The sequence below is a fragment of the Lepidochelys kempii genome, chromosome 2, assembly GCF_965140285.1.
Source record: "Lepidochelys kempii isolate rLepKem1 chromosome 2, rLepKem1.hap1, whole genome shotgun sequence".
In the NCBI taxonomy this organism is placed as follows: Eukaryota; Metazoa; Chordata; order Testudines; family Cheloniidae; genus Lepidochelys; species Lepidochelys kempii.
This window is the reverse complement of record NC_136381.1, coordinates 178,427,083-178,442,655: the sequence shown is the minus strand read 5'-3', so window position 1 is coordinate 178,442,655 and position 15,573 is coordinate 178,427,083. Positions and strand designations below refer to the sequence as shown.

The 15,573-nt window shown below is 42.0% G+C and overlaps 2 protein-coding genes across 8 annotated transcripts in view; one reads left to right on the top strand and one right to left on the bottom strand.

The window, feature by feature from the left end:
* Positions 1–1,564: 1,564 nt before the first annotated feature.
* Positions 1,565–8,173, bottom strand: MPLKIP (M-phase specific PLK1 interacting protein). The gene is made up of 2 exons (XM_073332843.2): positions 7,666–8,173; positions 1,565–2,809 (listed from the first exon to the last, which is right to left on the bottom strand). Exons 1-2 carry the CDS (start codon positions 8,038–8,040, stop codon positions 2,606–2,608), a joined length of 579 nt encoding a protein of 192 aa, XP_073188944.1. The 5' UTR covers positions 8,041–8,173; the 3' UTR covers positions 1,565–2,605.
* The window catches only part of SUGCT (succinyl-CoA:glutarate-CoA transferase), a 492,696-nt gene continuing 484,798 nt past the window's right edge, over positions 7,676–15,573 (top strand). For 2 of the 7 annotated variants that reach the window (XM_073332836.2, XM_073332840.2), the window contains exon 1: positions 12,266–13,272. In XM_073332836.2, the coding sequence (XP_073188937.2) occupies positions 13,095–13,272 (178 nt within the window). In that variant the 5' untranslated portion in view covers positions 12,266–13,094. Of the gene's footprint in view, positions 8,658–8,846; positions 8,986–12,258; positions 13,273–15,573 lie in introns of those variants that run through there. The other 5 variants (XR_012157441.2, XM_073332842.2, XM_073332839.2 and 2 more) reach the window with 4 other exon arrangements.

Below are 15,573 nucleotides of genomic sequence, written 5' to 3'. Positions count from 1 at the left end.
TTCAAGCTACAGAAAATAAGTCAAAGCTTAAAACTGGCTTTAAGTATATTATGTTTACAGTTACGAACAAGAATTCATGCATTTTAGTCACAGCTATTTAATAATGACATTTTGAAACACTGATCAGTTTATTGTAGAGTAAGACCAAACTATTCACATTTTAAGAGCGTGATAGAGTTTGAGTAGTTTAGCAAAAGATTATGTTTACATTTGTATTCCTTGCTAATTCTTGGCTGAATTAGAATTATTGGAGTCTGGCAGTTTGATGTACTTTATGATAAATATCAGCCAAATGCTGAAATGCACAGGAGCAGCAGCATAATAGATGGCACTGTTAAAGGCCTGTATTAGTTTAACAAAACTTGAAGATATTTTCCTGAAAATTTCTTTTTCTGGAACAGCATCTACCTTCTCTGAAGTCTGAGACCCAAATCCAGAGGGAGCTGGGCTGAACTGTAAAGCCAAAGTGAAAGAAATGCATCTTTACACAGTACAATGACAGCTGATGTAGGGCTATTGTAACCAAGTCCCACCTCTTACAGTGTCTTCTGTTACGAATCCTTTCCCTTCCCAAACCCAGTTTCTTCTCATATCTGTAACTGGGAACATTTATAATTTGACTCTCTGAAGAGTATCAGATACTACCAAATCTGTTTCCCAAGAGCATAAAGCATCTTATTAAAAAGAAACTGCACTGAATTAAGTATGGAACAGTAAAAGAAAACTGACTCAGTAAAGCACCCCATAACCTTTTTGTTTGAGCTTTACCGCCCCTGACAAATAAAAAAAGCAAAGCTTAATATTTCACGTTTCACGATGAGTACATTTAACTGTTTTTAGTTCTATAAAACTTTCCATGGTTTATTTTTAAGTCATCTCAGTACTGCTGGTATGCACTGTGGATAAAAACAAGGACAGTCTAATGATACATCACCAATAAGCTGGTTAACCAAAACCAATTTTGATTCTGGACTGAGGGTTTACGTATTCTTGACATTAAGTAGACAGTATGGAAGAATTCTGCAAACATTTAAGGGCTATTTCACATTCCTCACACAAGCAAAACTCCGATTATTTGAGAGCTACAACTTAGCAAGGTGTATTGAGTAGTGTCCTAAGCAGACATCCATGGATGCAATGCGTGCACACACCTAAAAATCAGAGTATGTGAATCTTACAACTACCAAAGTCATTTTTCTGAAATGTTACGAAGCACCCAAACTTAGTATCACAATTTAAAATTGACCTCAGGCTTTCTTTACTTTAGTAAGCTCTCACCCATAATCTATATTTAAAATCCATCATAACTAAGGTCAAATATTGATATTTCCAACCATAACATCTCAGGCGTTTTGACAGTTTTTAGACATTACTGCAAGCATAACACGGTCATAGTAAGGGCTTGTCTAAACATGGTTTTATTCCCTATTTGTTCTGGAAATAAGAGCATCCACACAGGGATAACTCCATGTGTAGATAAGCCCTAAACAAAGCTTTCATATAACTTATGACACATTACCCATCAGGTGACAAAAAATGGTAAAAAGGCTCTTGTAAGCAGAGATGTTAATCTAGTTTCTTTATCCAAGTCAGAAGAGACTTTCTTTATCCAAGTCCAAATGCTAATGGACAATTTAAGAGTGAAGTGTTATGGTATGTACTGAACTCAATTATCTAATCATACAAACGGAGTTTGATTCATCACCAGATCTACACTATTCTAAAAATTAGAGCAAGACGACATCTTTGCATTCATTTAATTATCCAATGTTTATGTGCAGGTTAATCTTTACTTGCCAGAAGACATATGTTTGCTATAATCCATAAATTTCTTATTTTGTTTCCAAATAGGAATACTTTAAAATGCAACCAAAACAACAAAACAAAAAACCCCCCCCAAAAACCCAACCCAAACATGATTACAGACGTTTATCATTCAAGAGCTGGTTTAACAAATTAAACTTTCCAAATACAATACATTTGTTTCCTGAGATGGCTAAAACTCATGTTTCACTTATTTTACACTAGAACAAACAAAAAATTGTGCACAAAATCAAAGTTTAACCACAGAATACAAGCATTATATTTACAGAATATGACTAATTTCACTAATTACTTCTTTGCCAAGTACACCTTAACAAAAAAGTCCTAAAATAATTTTTTTACATTACAAACCAAGGATTTACAGAGGGTTTTGTTTTTTGTATTTCCACACTTCATTCTAAAAACGTTGAAACATAAAAAAATACCACTTCCTAAAGGAGTTAACAATAAAAGTTAGGTTAACAATCTGGCATGGAAGAGGTAAATATATGGAAACCTGTTTTAACAGACACAAATCAATCGCTGGTGATTAAAGAACACTTTGTTCTTCAAAGCTGGTAGGCACTTCCATATAGCCAGAAATGTATATTATCCTCCACTACTTTTCCCTCCCCCATACATAAAAATATCCAATGCAGTAAAAAGAAGTCAGATAAAAGGGTGGACATTTGTACAAATAAAAGCATTAGCTAGGGTCTTGATTATTGTTCATTTTGTGTAGGTGTAAAGATTTTGTCCCAAAGTTTTCCTGACAGATGGAGTTATTTGGCTTTTAGAAATGTTAACTGAAATACCTCCCTTTTTTACCAGTATATGTTGTTTGCTCACTGCTGTATTGTTGGTTTATGTCTGTAACAGAAACTGGCTCTAGGCCAGCCCATGGGTCCTCAAGCATTGAAGGTCTGTAATAGTTTTCCACATCATTAGACACTCTTTTCCCTCTGCCATGCGCTGTACCAAATGGAGTAGATGTCCTGGGTGATCCCTTTGGAAGAAAACCATCAGGTAAAGAAACATTTAATAGACTAATTAAAACGAAAAAAGTTTTCCTCTAATGTAGCAGACCTTTCAAATTCCATCTGCTAGTGATAATTACCACTGCCATAGAGTATCTTCCTCACAGGAGTTTAGTTTGTATCTCAAGGTTCATCACAATATTTTCTTGGGAACAGTGATGTACCATTATACAAGAGTAAGCTTGTCTAAAGTAAATGTTCACTTCATACTGGTATGTAACTGCAGAAAGAAACAACTGAGACTATTTTTAAATAGACTATATAGCTCTGAAACAGGTCTAATTTAAAAGCTAGGCAACAAAACTAAGAATAGATTAAAGGTCGGAAAGAGTTTACAAAGAACCATTTCCAAACAGCAAAATCTAAACACCACAAAGTATTTAAGGGCTGAGGGTTTAATCTGTGCTGTACAAAGCAGACAAAGACACAGTTGACCCAAAACACTTACAGTAAAGAATATGGTATTTGGGTTAAACCAGTTGTTTTTCAAGTTCAACATAAAAGATTCCCTTCTTTAGATAACCAAATGTGGGTATTGTTACTACATAAATCTGTTAATTAAATGCAGCGCAAACTGTTTACAATAGACTAATTATTTGTCTGTTGGTGCTTTTGAGACTTGAATTTTGTCAAAGCACAGACAATTTACATTGAAGGGACACCAACTTAATTATTCTCACTGACTACTGTTGCAAGTACATAACCTAAGAGAACTATAACAAAGATTTTACTTTGTGAATCTCACAGCATGGGTATTATTAATTTCATGCTTTCCTCTGTAAGGTTAGTTTCCTTTTGTGTATATCTAGGCCCTTCACAGAGCAACAGATAAGATTTTAAACTCTCAAATTTGGCAGGAAAAACTTGGAACCTGACGAACTGCTTAGGGATGGTCTAAACAATGGCACAGAAATTATGTATCTAAAGATAACAGACAGCAACAAGTTTTCCTTCCATACAGAGATGTCCCTACACCTAGCCACAGAGGAGGAAGAATGGAGGATGTTGGGGACCATCCATCCTCTCCAAATCTCAATTCTAAAAATCTGTTGCTGCAAAGGGGTGGCCACAATAGGTAATTTTTTCCACAGGGCACGTGAAGTTTGATGGCACTGGAGGTACATCCCACAAATGGGAATATGCAGAAGCCACCTTGAAGAACATCTGATTTTTTTCACCCCACTCCTTATTTCTACATGTCATCACAACTAAATTATGTGGCTATGACTAGGATCTCACAAACAGAAGAATGACTACCAGCAGAGAAGTAGAATAACAGTGATGCCACAATTTTCATATCAGTGTACCCATGTCATAATAATAAGAATATATAAACAAAATAACAGCTGTTAATTATATTTCACAAAGCCTTCCATGAGACATTAGTAGATTTACAAGTATTCCCTGGACCAAGCCAATAAAAACCTGCAACAAAGACTGGCATTAAGAGACACTCATTTAAGCATGCATATTAAAAAGCAAAGCTGTGTCTGCTAGACGTCAGAAGACTGATCAAAGAGATGCTTCACTTCTCTAAAATGTTGTAATCTAATTTAGTGGTTATAACACTGCTCCCAACCACCACACCCAGAAAGTCTTTATTCTTTTTGTAACATTCTGCTTATAATTCTCAGCATTCAGAAGACAATTACTTTATCCAAACTCAAAAACTCTGACTTTGGATTTGTAGTAAATAGTTTGAAGGGATGATTGCATTGGAGAAGTGTATTTAAAATTCTGACAGGCTCATATAGATGTGAAACTCAATCTGGAATAAGGTGGGGTGTGAAGTTAGAAGGAGTTAGGCAGGAATAGTTAACTCCATGTGTTGATGTTGTTTTGGAATAAGAACGCCGTTTTGAAGTAAGCTAATGTGAAATAAAGCACTCATTCTGGAAGAGGAACTTCCACACATTGTTAATCACAAACCACTATTCTGAAATAACTCCCTATGTATTTAGAAGTTCATATCTTAAAATATTAACCATGACAAGCATCTCCAAACACAAATAAGTGTTAATTCTTTATTGTATTACTGAGAGTGTGTGGGGAAGGGAGACAAATTTCAGAACACTTCTCTTAATGATATAGTGAAGCTATTCTCACATCAATCCTCCTTTGAATAGAAAACCTACAGCTCTGTCTACACAGGAAAACTGTCTCTAGCTGACACGGTTTAATGCCATGATTTTAAATGTGATAATAATGCCTAGAAAGATAGCAGTAGTCACTTCCCTTCCCTATTTCCTCTCAGTTAATGCTGAAAAGGTTTAGCTGCCAGCTCAGAGGAGCCAAGGATTTTCAACCCTTTATAGAAAGCATGATATGATACTGTTTTACCAGATTATGCTCTTCCTGTAATAATACTGAAATTTTTTGTCCCATCTCCACATTTTTCCAGCCTCCACTGATGGGGGAATCAGGGTTACCACCCCTGTCAGCAATGGGACAGTTCCCTGATGGAGATAGAGCCTTTGTATTAAAAAGTCTTACTAGTGACTACTACACTGGACCCTCGCTAGAATGCACATCTATATAGCGTGAATGCGTACATAACACGGTTGCGGCAAGGGACCCCAAATTTAATTACTTTAATTGCAATTCCTTTTAGTGTGGTCCCCGCGTTAACGTAGTATGGCGCATGGATCCCAAATTCCGCATTCTAGCAAGGGTCGGGTGTATGTCTAAACAGTTAATCAAGTTAGCATAACAAGGTGATAGTGGAAGTAGAAATACTTATGGCAGAAAACTAAGTGAAAGCTAAGTAAAGAGAAAGTCCTATTATTAGACAAGGACCGGCATTTATTCAAACTGTTTTGAAAATATAATTATAACAAATCTATACTTAATACTATTTCCCTTTAAGCTTTTTTGTCCTTTTTAAAAAAAGATTATGGTAACTGAGGGTGCAAATTCAACTATCCTCATTTTTAGTGCTTGAAAAGTGCAAATATTTGGTGTTAAGTAAAAAAATCTAACCAATACGGTTAATAAGAATTGCCTTTTCTAAGTTCTGTTTCCAGACAAATGTTTTTAGATGTTTTTTCTAGGTCCCTAAACTTGAGGGTATCAGTAGTATAACAAGCTTTAGAGGTTTTGATGTGTCTCTATTAGCAATGATGGGTTTACAGGGGAGAGAGAGAGAATATTATTCTCTCCAATGGTAACACAAACTTTTGAACAGACAATGGAATCAAGTTGCTCAGTACTCATCATTTTCTTCCCGGGGTCATTATGAAATAGCTCTTTCCTGAACGCCGGGGTCTAATCTATTAGAGACTAAGTTGTAGGGACACAGTCATGGGTATCAGACTGTATTCGCAAAAAGAAAAGGAGTACTTGTGGCACCTTAGAGACTAACCAATTTATTTGAGCATGAGCTTTCGTGATGTGAGCTGTAGCTCACGAAAGCTCATGCTCAAATAAATTGGTTAGTCATGGGTAGTTACACTTTGCCACAATATAACTTCTTTCCCATGTCTATTTAGATCTCTGTACTTGTGCAACTTAAAGAACAGTTACATGTAGTTACTTTTCTAAATATTTTTAGTATCTACCAGCATGAAGTTTAAGAACAATTGTTAACTGTCCCCTCCAGACCTTTTAGTCATGTTAGATTTCAATCCCTTCCTCCACTACAAATTCCTACATTCTATTCATTTACTCCCACAAAGAATACATTGTAAACAAAATAACCTGATGAACAATTTTACAGAAATTCAACAAACTATCCATAGTGTCCAATGCTGTAAGCACAGTCCCATGCCAATAACCACTCCGAAAAGGCAAAACCAGAGTGATTTAGCATGAAGACCCATTCACAGCTTATCAGGAACTTTTAGTAGGAATAGAAAAAGGTTTTCCAACTGAGTTGAAAACCAATACTATGGACTATGACCATGGCATTTCTATAGTGCATGTGCATTCTGGTAAAGTTAGTTCTGTACCCCCCCCTTTTTTCTTTAAAAAATGACAAAGTTTATGTTATGAACTACAAAAATTATGATATTGCTAGCTAAGAAATATTTCACCCGCACAGGTGTTATTTTAACTATTAGCCCCACACAGAAACTAACTACAATTCAGAGATTAGCATAGTGATTCATCACTTTAAAATTGGAAGTTTAAAACCACAAAGCATTATTTAAACAGTATTTCACTTCTTTTTAAACTTCCTTTTGTAACTAGGAAATATTTTCAACTCTGTTTGAAAACAATTTTTTTTAGTCATTTTAACAGCATCCCATGCTTGACTGTACCCATCTCCCAGTTATGTCAACTCCTCAAGTAAGAGGTCCCGGCCAAAGTTACAAAAACGTTCAAATTCATCTCAGCTCTTAAAAAAACAAACTAAAAACAGCTTAGTAAAATGGAGAGACCGGGGGAAAAGGTAACATAAGGAAGGAGAGGGATGAGCTTGCATGGTGCTTTCTTATCCCACCCCCTCAAATGCCAGGACGGGGGGGGGGGAGAGAATATTCCTGGGATCCTTGTCTCTTCCCCAGCCCCAAAGGGCCTGGAAGGGGATTCTGCTTTGAGTCAGTTTCACTCCCTTTCAGAAAATGTGGAAAGCGCTGGCTGTGTGAATCAGTCTCTCTCCGCCCTCTAGTACAGGGTGGGGGTGGATTCACTCTGTTTTACACTAGTCCCTCTTTCCTGGGATCTGGTGAGGGAACCTAAGAAGCGGGGTGGAAGTTGGGGGGTGGGGTGGGGCTGCTGCGTGTTTCAACCAGCCATTAATCTCCTTCCCACACGCGCACGGCGCCCACGCACCGAGGCACACAGCAGCCCCACCCGATGGCCAGGGCAGCTCCCCCGCCCATACCTGGTAGTATCTCTGGGAGCCCCGCGGCGAGGACTTGTATTGCTGCGGATGGTGCGGCGGACGCTGCTGGGCCGCGGCCGGGGACATGCTGCCGTAGGGAGCCGAGTACCTGGGGCTGGCACTGTGCGGCCTGCGCGGGCTCTGACCCCCCGGGGACGGGCTCCCGAACCGCCCGCCGCCGCCGCCGCCGTGGAAGTGGTGGCCTCGGGGCGAGTAGGGCCGGTGGCCGTAGGGCGGCGTGTGGTGGGGGCTCCCGTAGCCCCGCGGGGAGGGCGGCATAGGGCCCCCGCCGGAGGGAGGGCTCCGAAAGCCGCCGCCCCAGGGCCCCCCGCCCGGGCACGGGGGTGTGGGGGGGCGGAAGCTCTGTCGGTGCATGGCTCCGGCTCCCGCTGCGGCCTCAGAGCCCCGAGCCGGGAAACGAACGAAAAGTGCGCAACGGCCCCTCCTAACCGCCGGAGAGAGACACGGCGAGTGCGTGCGTGCGCGCGCGCGCGCGGCTTGCTGCGACGCGGCTCGATGGGGCCCGACGCGCCCTGTGCCGCGGCCAGGAGGTTCCGGGTTCGGAGGTTCCGGGGAGGCAGAAAGGAAGCGGGGGACAGAGTGCACCGCGCTAGCTTTCCGGGCAGTCTGGGCACTGGGGTCCCGGGGGAGGCGGCAGCCGCAGCCGCCGCCAGCGCGGAGAGGCACCCAGCCGTGCCCCGCAGCAGGGTGGCCAAGGTTTGGCTGAAGACGCCGAAGGTGAAGCTCTCCTCGTAGGAGAAGGCCTCTCGTGTTCTCCCAGCTGGCTCCGCATGGACGGTGAAGTCCCATCCCCAAAGCAGACGGTGCCCTGTGGCTGACGCAGCCTCCCGGGCTGGGCCTACCCGACACACCCCAAACAGCTGTGTTTTATCAGTTCGAATCCATGTCAACAGCAGAGGCACTTAGATCAACCCCTGTTTTGGACAGATTTAGGAAGAAAAAAGGACCAGAAGGAGAGCTCCCTGACTTGGGTAGGCATCACTGCTCCGGCTTCTCCTTGGCTGGCGCACTGAGAGCTCACCCGCTCCTGCTTCAATCTACTTTAATCACGGGTTCAAAATAAGAAAAGGAGTACTTGTGGCACCTTACAGACTAACCAGTTTATTTGAGCATTAGTTTCTAAGGTGCCACAAGTACTCCTTTTCTTTTTGTGAATACAGACTAACACGGCTGCTACTCTGAAACCTGGTTCAAAATAAGATCCCATCTGCCCTAGTGGGTTTCTTCAGGCTGGGTTCCACTTGATGGAAGTTCAATGCCCCCGGCTCTTCAGGATTACTTTCTCCTGCTGGGGCTCAGGTACGCTGCTCTCTGGCCTTTTGGCTGCATAGATCAGCTTCTTGTTGTTTTTAATGTGATAGTCTTCCCAATACAACCAAATCTCCCTAGTATTTTTCCTTGTCCTTTCAGACATGCTTTGATAGTGAAATAGTTAACAACATTGACATTTAAATTATCACTGGGAATCTGAGGTGTGAACTACCACACTGAGTTGAATGGGGCTGCTCCCACATCAGAGTTATTGTTTCAGGCTCTGCAGATTCAGGGTTTGTGTACACTTGAAATGCTACAGCTGCAGTGTTGAAGCCCTTCCGTGTAGACACTAGTTATATTGAAGGGAGAGTTTTCCCATCTGTGTAGGCAATCCACCCCCTGGAGAGTGGGTAGCTAGGTCAAAGAATTCTTCTGTTGAGCTACTGTGGTTTACACTCGGGGTTAGGTCAGCTTAACTATGTCATAGAATCATAGGATTAGCCAGGACCACGTCTGCAAGGGTCATCTAGTCTAACCTCCATCCAAGACATAACTTCATTTCAGTGTTATGGTGGCTCTTTAATGTAGGTTAAATTAATGGAGAAGTGTAGCCCCTTTATATAAACCTTCCAAGACTCTAGCATTGCTTTGAGAACTTGGGCCTCAATGCTGCGCTCTGTGTGAGTGGACCAATGCATAGCCCCATTTCTGCTTCAGCATGAGTGCCTATAACTTTATTATCTATCATTTATGTGTTAAAATTTGTAATGTTGAAGTTAATTTAATTTAATCTTTTGCATTTTTAAAAGAGCTAAGCAAAAAGAAATTACAAATGTAAGCCATCAATTGCTGCATTTTATAAACCAACCTTGCGGAAAACCATTTCAAACCAAACAAAAGTAACAGATAACCTGTTTATCTCAAAGAAGTTTAAACTGTGCTTGTCATGATTTTTTCCCCCACTCTGAACTCTAGGGTACAGATGTGGGGACCTGGATGAAAGACTCCCTAAGCTTACTCTTACCACCTTAGGTTAAAAACTTCCCAAAGGTACAAACTTTGCCTTTTGAACCCTATGCTGCCACCACCAAGCGTGTTAAACAAAGAACGGGGAAAGAGCCCGCTTGGAGATGTCTTCCCCCAAAATATCCCCCCCAAGCCCTACACCCCCTTTCCTGGGGAAGGCTTGATAAAAATCCTCACCAATTTGTACAGGTGAACACACCCAAACCCTTGGATCTTAAGAACAATGAAAAAACCAATCAGGTTCTTAAAAGAAGAATTTTAATGAAAGAAAAGATAAAAGAATCACCTCTGTAAAATCAGGATGGTAAATACCTTACAGGGTAATCAGATTCAAAACATAGAGAATCTCTCTAGGCAAAATCTTAAGTTACAAAAAGAGACAAAAACAGGACTATACATTCCATTCAGCACAGCTTATTTTACCAGCCATTAAACAAAAGGAAATCTAACGCATTTCTAGCTAGATTACTTACTAAGTAAATGGAGTTTCTGAGACTGCATTCCTGATCTGTTCCCAGCAAAAGCATCAGACAGACCCTTTGTTTTCGCCCTCCAGCTTTGAAAGTATCTTGTCTCCTCATTGGTCATTTTGGTCAGGTGCCAGCGAGGTTATCTTAGCTTCTTAACCCTTTACAGGTGAAAGGGTTTTGCCTCTGGCCAGGAGGGATTTTATAGCACTGGGGATAAAAAGGTGGTTACCCTTCCCTTTATTTTTATGGCAGTGCTCCACGTGAAAGAGGTCCTAACTTTACAGTCTAGTTGAGATTGTATTAAACTAATGCTTTGTTGCTTCATTTCCCCCACAATAGCGCAAATTATTGATTTCCAACAAAATATTTGTGAGAATCAGCAGCAGATATGTTCTGTGATAGGTTTACTTACCTATTTCTGTGTCTACCAACGTATATGGTTTAATCACTGTAGTACCTGAATGCCTCTCAAACATATAAAAGTACAAATAACAGTAACAAACTTTGTTTCCCACCCTGTACAACAGGGGTGGGCAAACTTTTTGGCCCGAGGGCCACATCAGGGTGTGAAACTGTATGGAGGGCTAGGTAGGGAAGGCTGTGCCTCCCCAATGGCCTGACCCCCACTCTCTATCTGACCCCTCCCACTTCCCAACCCCTGACTGCCCCCATCAGAACCCTCCACCCAACCAACCCCCCTGCTCCTTGTCCCCTGATTGTCCCCTCCTGGGACCCCGCCCCCGCCCCCCAGGATCCCACCCCCTATCCAATCCCCCGTTCCCCCCCCACTTCCCCCATAATCTCTGCCCTATCCAACCGCCCCCTGACTACCCCCCAGAACCCTCTACCCCATATCCAACCCCCAGGCCCTGGCCCCTTTACCATGCTGCTCAGAGCAGCATGTCTGGAGCCACGCCGCCTGGCCAGAGCCAGACACGCTGCCATGCTGCCCTGCATGAGCGTGCAGCCCCGCTGCCCAGAGTGCTGGCAGCGCGGTGCGCCGAGGCTGCCAGGGAGAGGGAATAGCAGTGGAGGGGCCAGGGGCTAGCCTTCCTGACCAGGAGCTCAGGGGCTGGGCAGGATGGTCCTGCGGGCCGTAGTTTGCCCGCCTCTGCTGTACAAGAAGCTCTGAAAGTTGCTCAACAAAGGTATGCTAGAGTTGAAACTTGGTAAACTTTCTCTGGAAAAAAATAAGATGCATCTCTTTATTCAGGCTGATTAAATGCAACTGGTGAAACTCTCCTCTTATCATCCTCTGGCAACATATCCCAGAGGATGATCATCAGTTTCTAGGCCAGTAAGGAATTTCCTTCCTTACTGGGGGAAAAGTAGAATACATTTGTGAGCTATATATTTTAAAGGATGCTCTGGTAACCTCATGTTGGATGCTTTACAAATGCATAGGATGAATATGCCAACTCTAGTTTTACACAAAGTAAATTAGTACAAGAGGGATTCTCCCTAACTATTTGCTCAACCAGGCAGAATAAAACTTCACAGGGGCAAAATTTATGCACTCTGGGTTTATATGAAAAAAAATTTATGCACTCTGGGTTTATAGAAAAAGCCTCACCAATTTGCATAGGTGACCACAGACCCAAACCCTTGGATCTGAGAACAATGAAAAAGCATTCAGTTTTTTACAAGAAGACTTTTAATAAAAAATAGAAGTAAATAGAAATAAAGAAATCCCCCCTGTAAAATCAGGATGGTAGATATCTTACAGGGTAATTAGATTCAAAAACATAGAGAACCCCTCTAGGCAAAACCTTAAGTTACAAAAAAGATACACAGACAGAAATAGTTATTCTATTCAGCACAATTCTTTTCTCAGCCATTTAAAGAAATCATAATCTAACACATACCTAGCTAGATTACTTACTAAAAGTTCTAAGGCTCCATTCCTGGTCTATCCCTGGCAGAAACCAGTGTACAGACAGACACAGACCCTTTGTTTCTCTCCCTCCTCCCAGCTTTTGAAAGTATCTTGTCTCCTCATTGGTCATTTTGGTCAGGTGCCAGCGAGGTTACCTTTAGCTTCTTAACCCTTTACAGGTGAGAGGAGCTTTCCCCTGGCCAGGAGGGATTTCAAAGGGGTTTACCCTTCCCTTTATATTTATGACAAAAGCCATAAACCACAGTGCAACTAAGTCTGAGAACTCCCTGACCATGACTGAGGGTGAGGGTTTTCCCCAGAGGGTTAAACCCTATCCTCCCTCTCCTGAACTTCCCACTACCACAAGGAATGGTGGGATTATGCTTGCATTCACAGATACAGGACCAGGAGACATTTAGCGTCGCGCCTGCGTAGTACGCAAAGCTGGGAACATTTTCACTCTCCGAGAAAAAAATGGGAGAGACAGTGAGAACTACGCTTGCGCAGTACAAAAGGGTGGGAGAATTTCCGTGGGGCAGGGGTAGGCAGGAAGTGGTGTAGCACTGCGACCGCGCAGTACACAGGACTGGGACCTTTTTCACACACGCGGAGGTGGGGAGGGGCCGAGTCAAATTGGACAGTGACGCTCCTCCTCCAGTCCTCTTCCTCGAGTGCCTGCGGCTCTGACAGCGGTCGCGGTGAGCCTGTCCTGCACCTCAGTACCTAGCCCACCGTGCCTTCGAGGCGTCTGATTGTCCCGGCTCGGGCTGGCAGCCGCAGCAATGCTGAGCGCTGTGCTGGGAAGGAGGAGTTGCTCCTGTGTCAGGCGCAGGAGGAGTCTGTGCCCCACACTCCCTAGCAGCAGTGGCTGCTCTGCCTCTCCCCTCTGCCCCAGCCCTCTGCGAAGCCTCTCCTCACCTAGCAGCAGCAGAGGGGTGCAGGGAAGCTCTCTCCAGCCAGGTAGCCACTTCTTTTAAACTCTTAATTTAATAAACCACTTGTTTTATCTGGCATAGACACCATGGGTCGTGTGTAGCATGTAACACGTGCGCAGGGCTGTGGAAAGGAATCAAAGTCCAGGAGAAGTTTTACTTAAAAGTATCTCAGAGCAAGCATCTCTTCATACTGTTATTTATGTAATTAGGTGAGAGACCTTTCCCAAACGATCAACGTGTTTCCTGCCCCAGCGGTCTTAGTTTAGAAAAACACAAGGTTTTACAGAGCAGGCTGATAAGGGACAATCCGACATAAATATGTGCTTGGTTGAGAATTATGCTATACGTGTGATGTGCTATAATAAAATCTTTCATGTCCTCAAAGGTTCTGAGAGCGCCACACACACAAACACTGAAATGCAACTACCTCTAGGGCTGCAGATACCAAGGGAAACTTCTGCTCTTAGGAAAAATATGATGGAATAGTTTAATGTCCATGCAGGACATGAATATATGACACTAATAATAACATCTTGCAACTATAGCAGACTGAATTCACATAGATTTTTAGATAGTTTTCTTTGTCCCCTAGCATTTTAAGGAAATTTATTTTGTTTTTTATTGTTTATCTGAAATTGGACTTTACACTCTTGCTGCAGCATTACCAATCCCATAACTGTCTTGACTGCAAATGATTTATTTTTTCTAAATGAAAATGTACATCTGGAGTTAGGGGTATAATTTTCCACAGTGGTTGAGGAAGAACTCAAAAGGTTCTGATTATAATGCAGACTTTGCAGAGTGGTCAATGAATGTGTGCAGGTTGCAAAAAATAAAGAGAGAATCTTGGGAGGGTCTGGAGCCCAAGAAGAACTAATTATCAGACTACTAACAGCAATATATAGAGAATGTGTTGCACTTTCTAGTTCAGACATTAAAGCTGTTTGTTTGTTTGCATTTTATGGGCAAATAACCCATTTTGTGAGCTTCCCATTATTTAACTTTTCACTGTTTGGGGATTTCCTAGTGGATTCACTCTCTCCTTTCCTGCAAGCTCTATTTTTATCTTTAATAATAAAAAAAAAACCCCTAACTTCTGGTGGCCATTTAATAAGTGGAATTGATTTGCTCATTTCCCAATCTGTTTCAAATACCAAATGTAAATATAAGCAGCTGAACTAGAATGATCACTCCGCAGCAGTAGCTTATAGAATCATAGAATATCAAGGTTGGAAGGGACCTCAGGAGGTCATCTAGTCCAACCCCCTGCTTGAAGCAGGGCCAATCCCCAATTTTTGACCCAGATCCCTAAATGGCCCCCTCAAGGATTGAACTCACAACCCTGGGTTTAGCAGGCCAATGCTCAAACCACTGAGCTATCCCTATTTTCACTATTGATCCAACTTGATTGCTGGTGCAAGTGGGCGCATTGATGCTACATCTACTTACACAAGGAGTGAATCTGGACACTGGAGGCAGTCTGCATGAATGAGAGGATATCCACTTTGCAATTTGGTGGGGAGGAGGGCTTGATTCTCCTCACTTGCCCAGATATAAATCAGAAGTAACTTAATTGAAGACAGTGGAGCAGCACTGGTGTAAAAGGGATGTGAGAGAAGAATCAAGCCCACAGAATGCTTCATTTTGTCCCCTTTCTCCTATATCCGCCCCTGTTTTAAAATGTAAAAGAAAACCCTAAGATCTTCAGGATTAAAAGTAGTACAAATCTGTTCTACTATGAAATAACTTCTGGGTTTGTTTTTGTTAATGTTGTAATAAGATAAGCTAACACACCTGACATGATCCTGCCTGTGTAATGTGCGGGAGACTTCAGTTTAAAACGCCATCAGAGTCTACAAAGTTTGAGTGTGCCTGTTTGTTTTTTTCTCAATAAGAGCTACTTGTAATGGAGGTTGATATGTTTGTCCACTTTATTATAGGAATAAACAGTCTGCAAGTATGGTATAGCTTTATATCTGAGAGAGAGGAATTCTTGCAGTAGTTGAGCTGTAGGATTAATTCAATAAAAAGTGAACTTGGCACTGTTTGGTTTACTTAAGAAATCAATAACTGGCACAGGAGAGGATGAAGATGGGGGATGATACTGGGATAGTAGGACTCAGGGAATGGTTTTGCAGTGTTCACATGACTAGTGTATTAGAACTGTTATTTCTCTGGTGATCAAGTGGGCATGGATCACGCCTATCATGTAAAATCAGTCTGCAGCTCGTTGGCTTACTATCAGAAAGCAAAACTGAGGCTTCATGAAAAGAAAAGGAGTACTTGTGGCACCTTAGAGACTAACCAATTTATTTGAGCATAAGCT

Coding starts and splice junctions, on each gene's coding strand:
- MPLKIP (XM_073332843.2), bottom strand. CDS start 8,040: ATGCACCGACAGAGCTTCCGCCCCCCCACACCCCCGTGCCCGGGCGGG. Junction 2,810..7,665: donor GCTCCCAGAGATACTACCAG/GTATGGGCGGGG, acceptor TTTCTTCCAAAG/GGATCACCCAGGACATCTAC.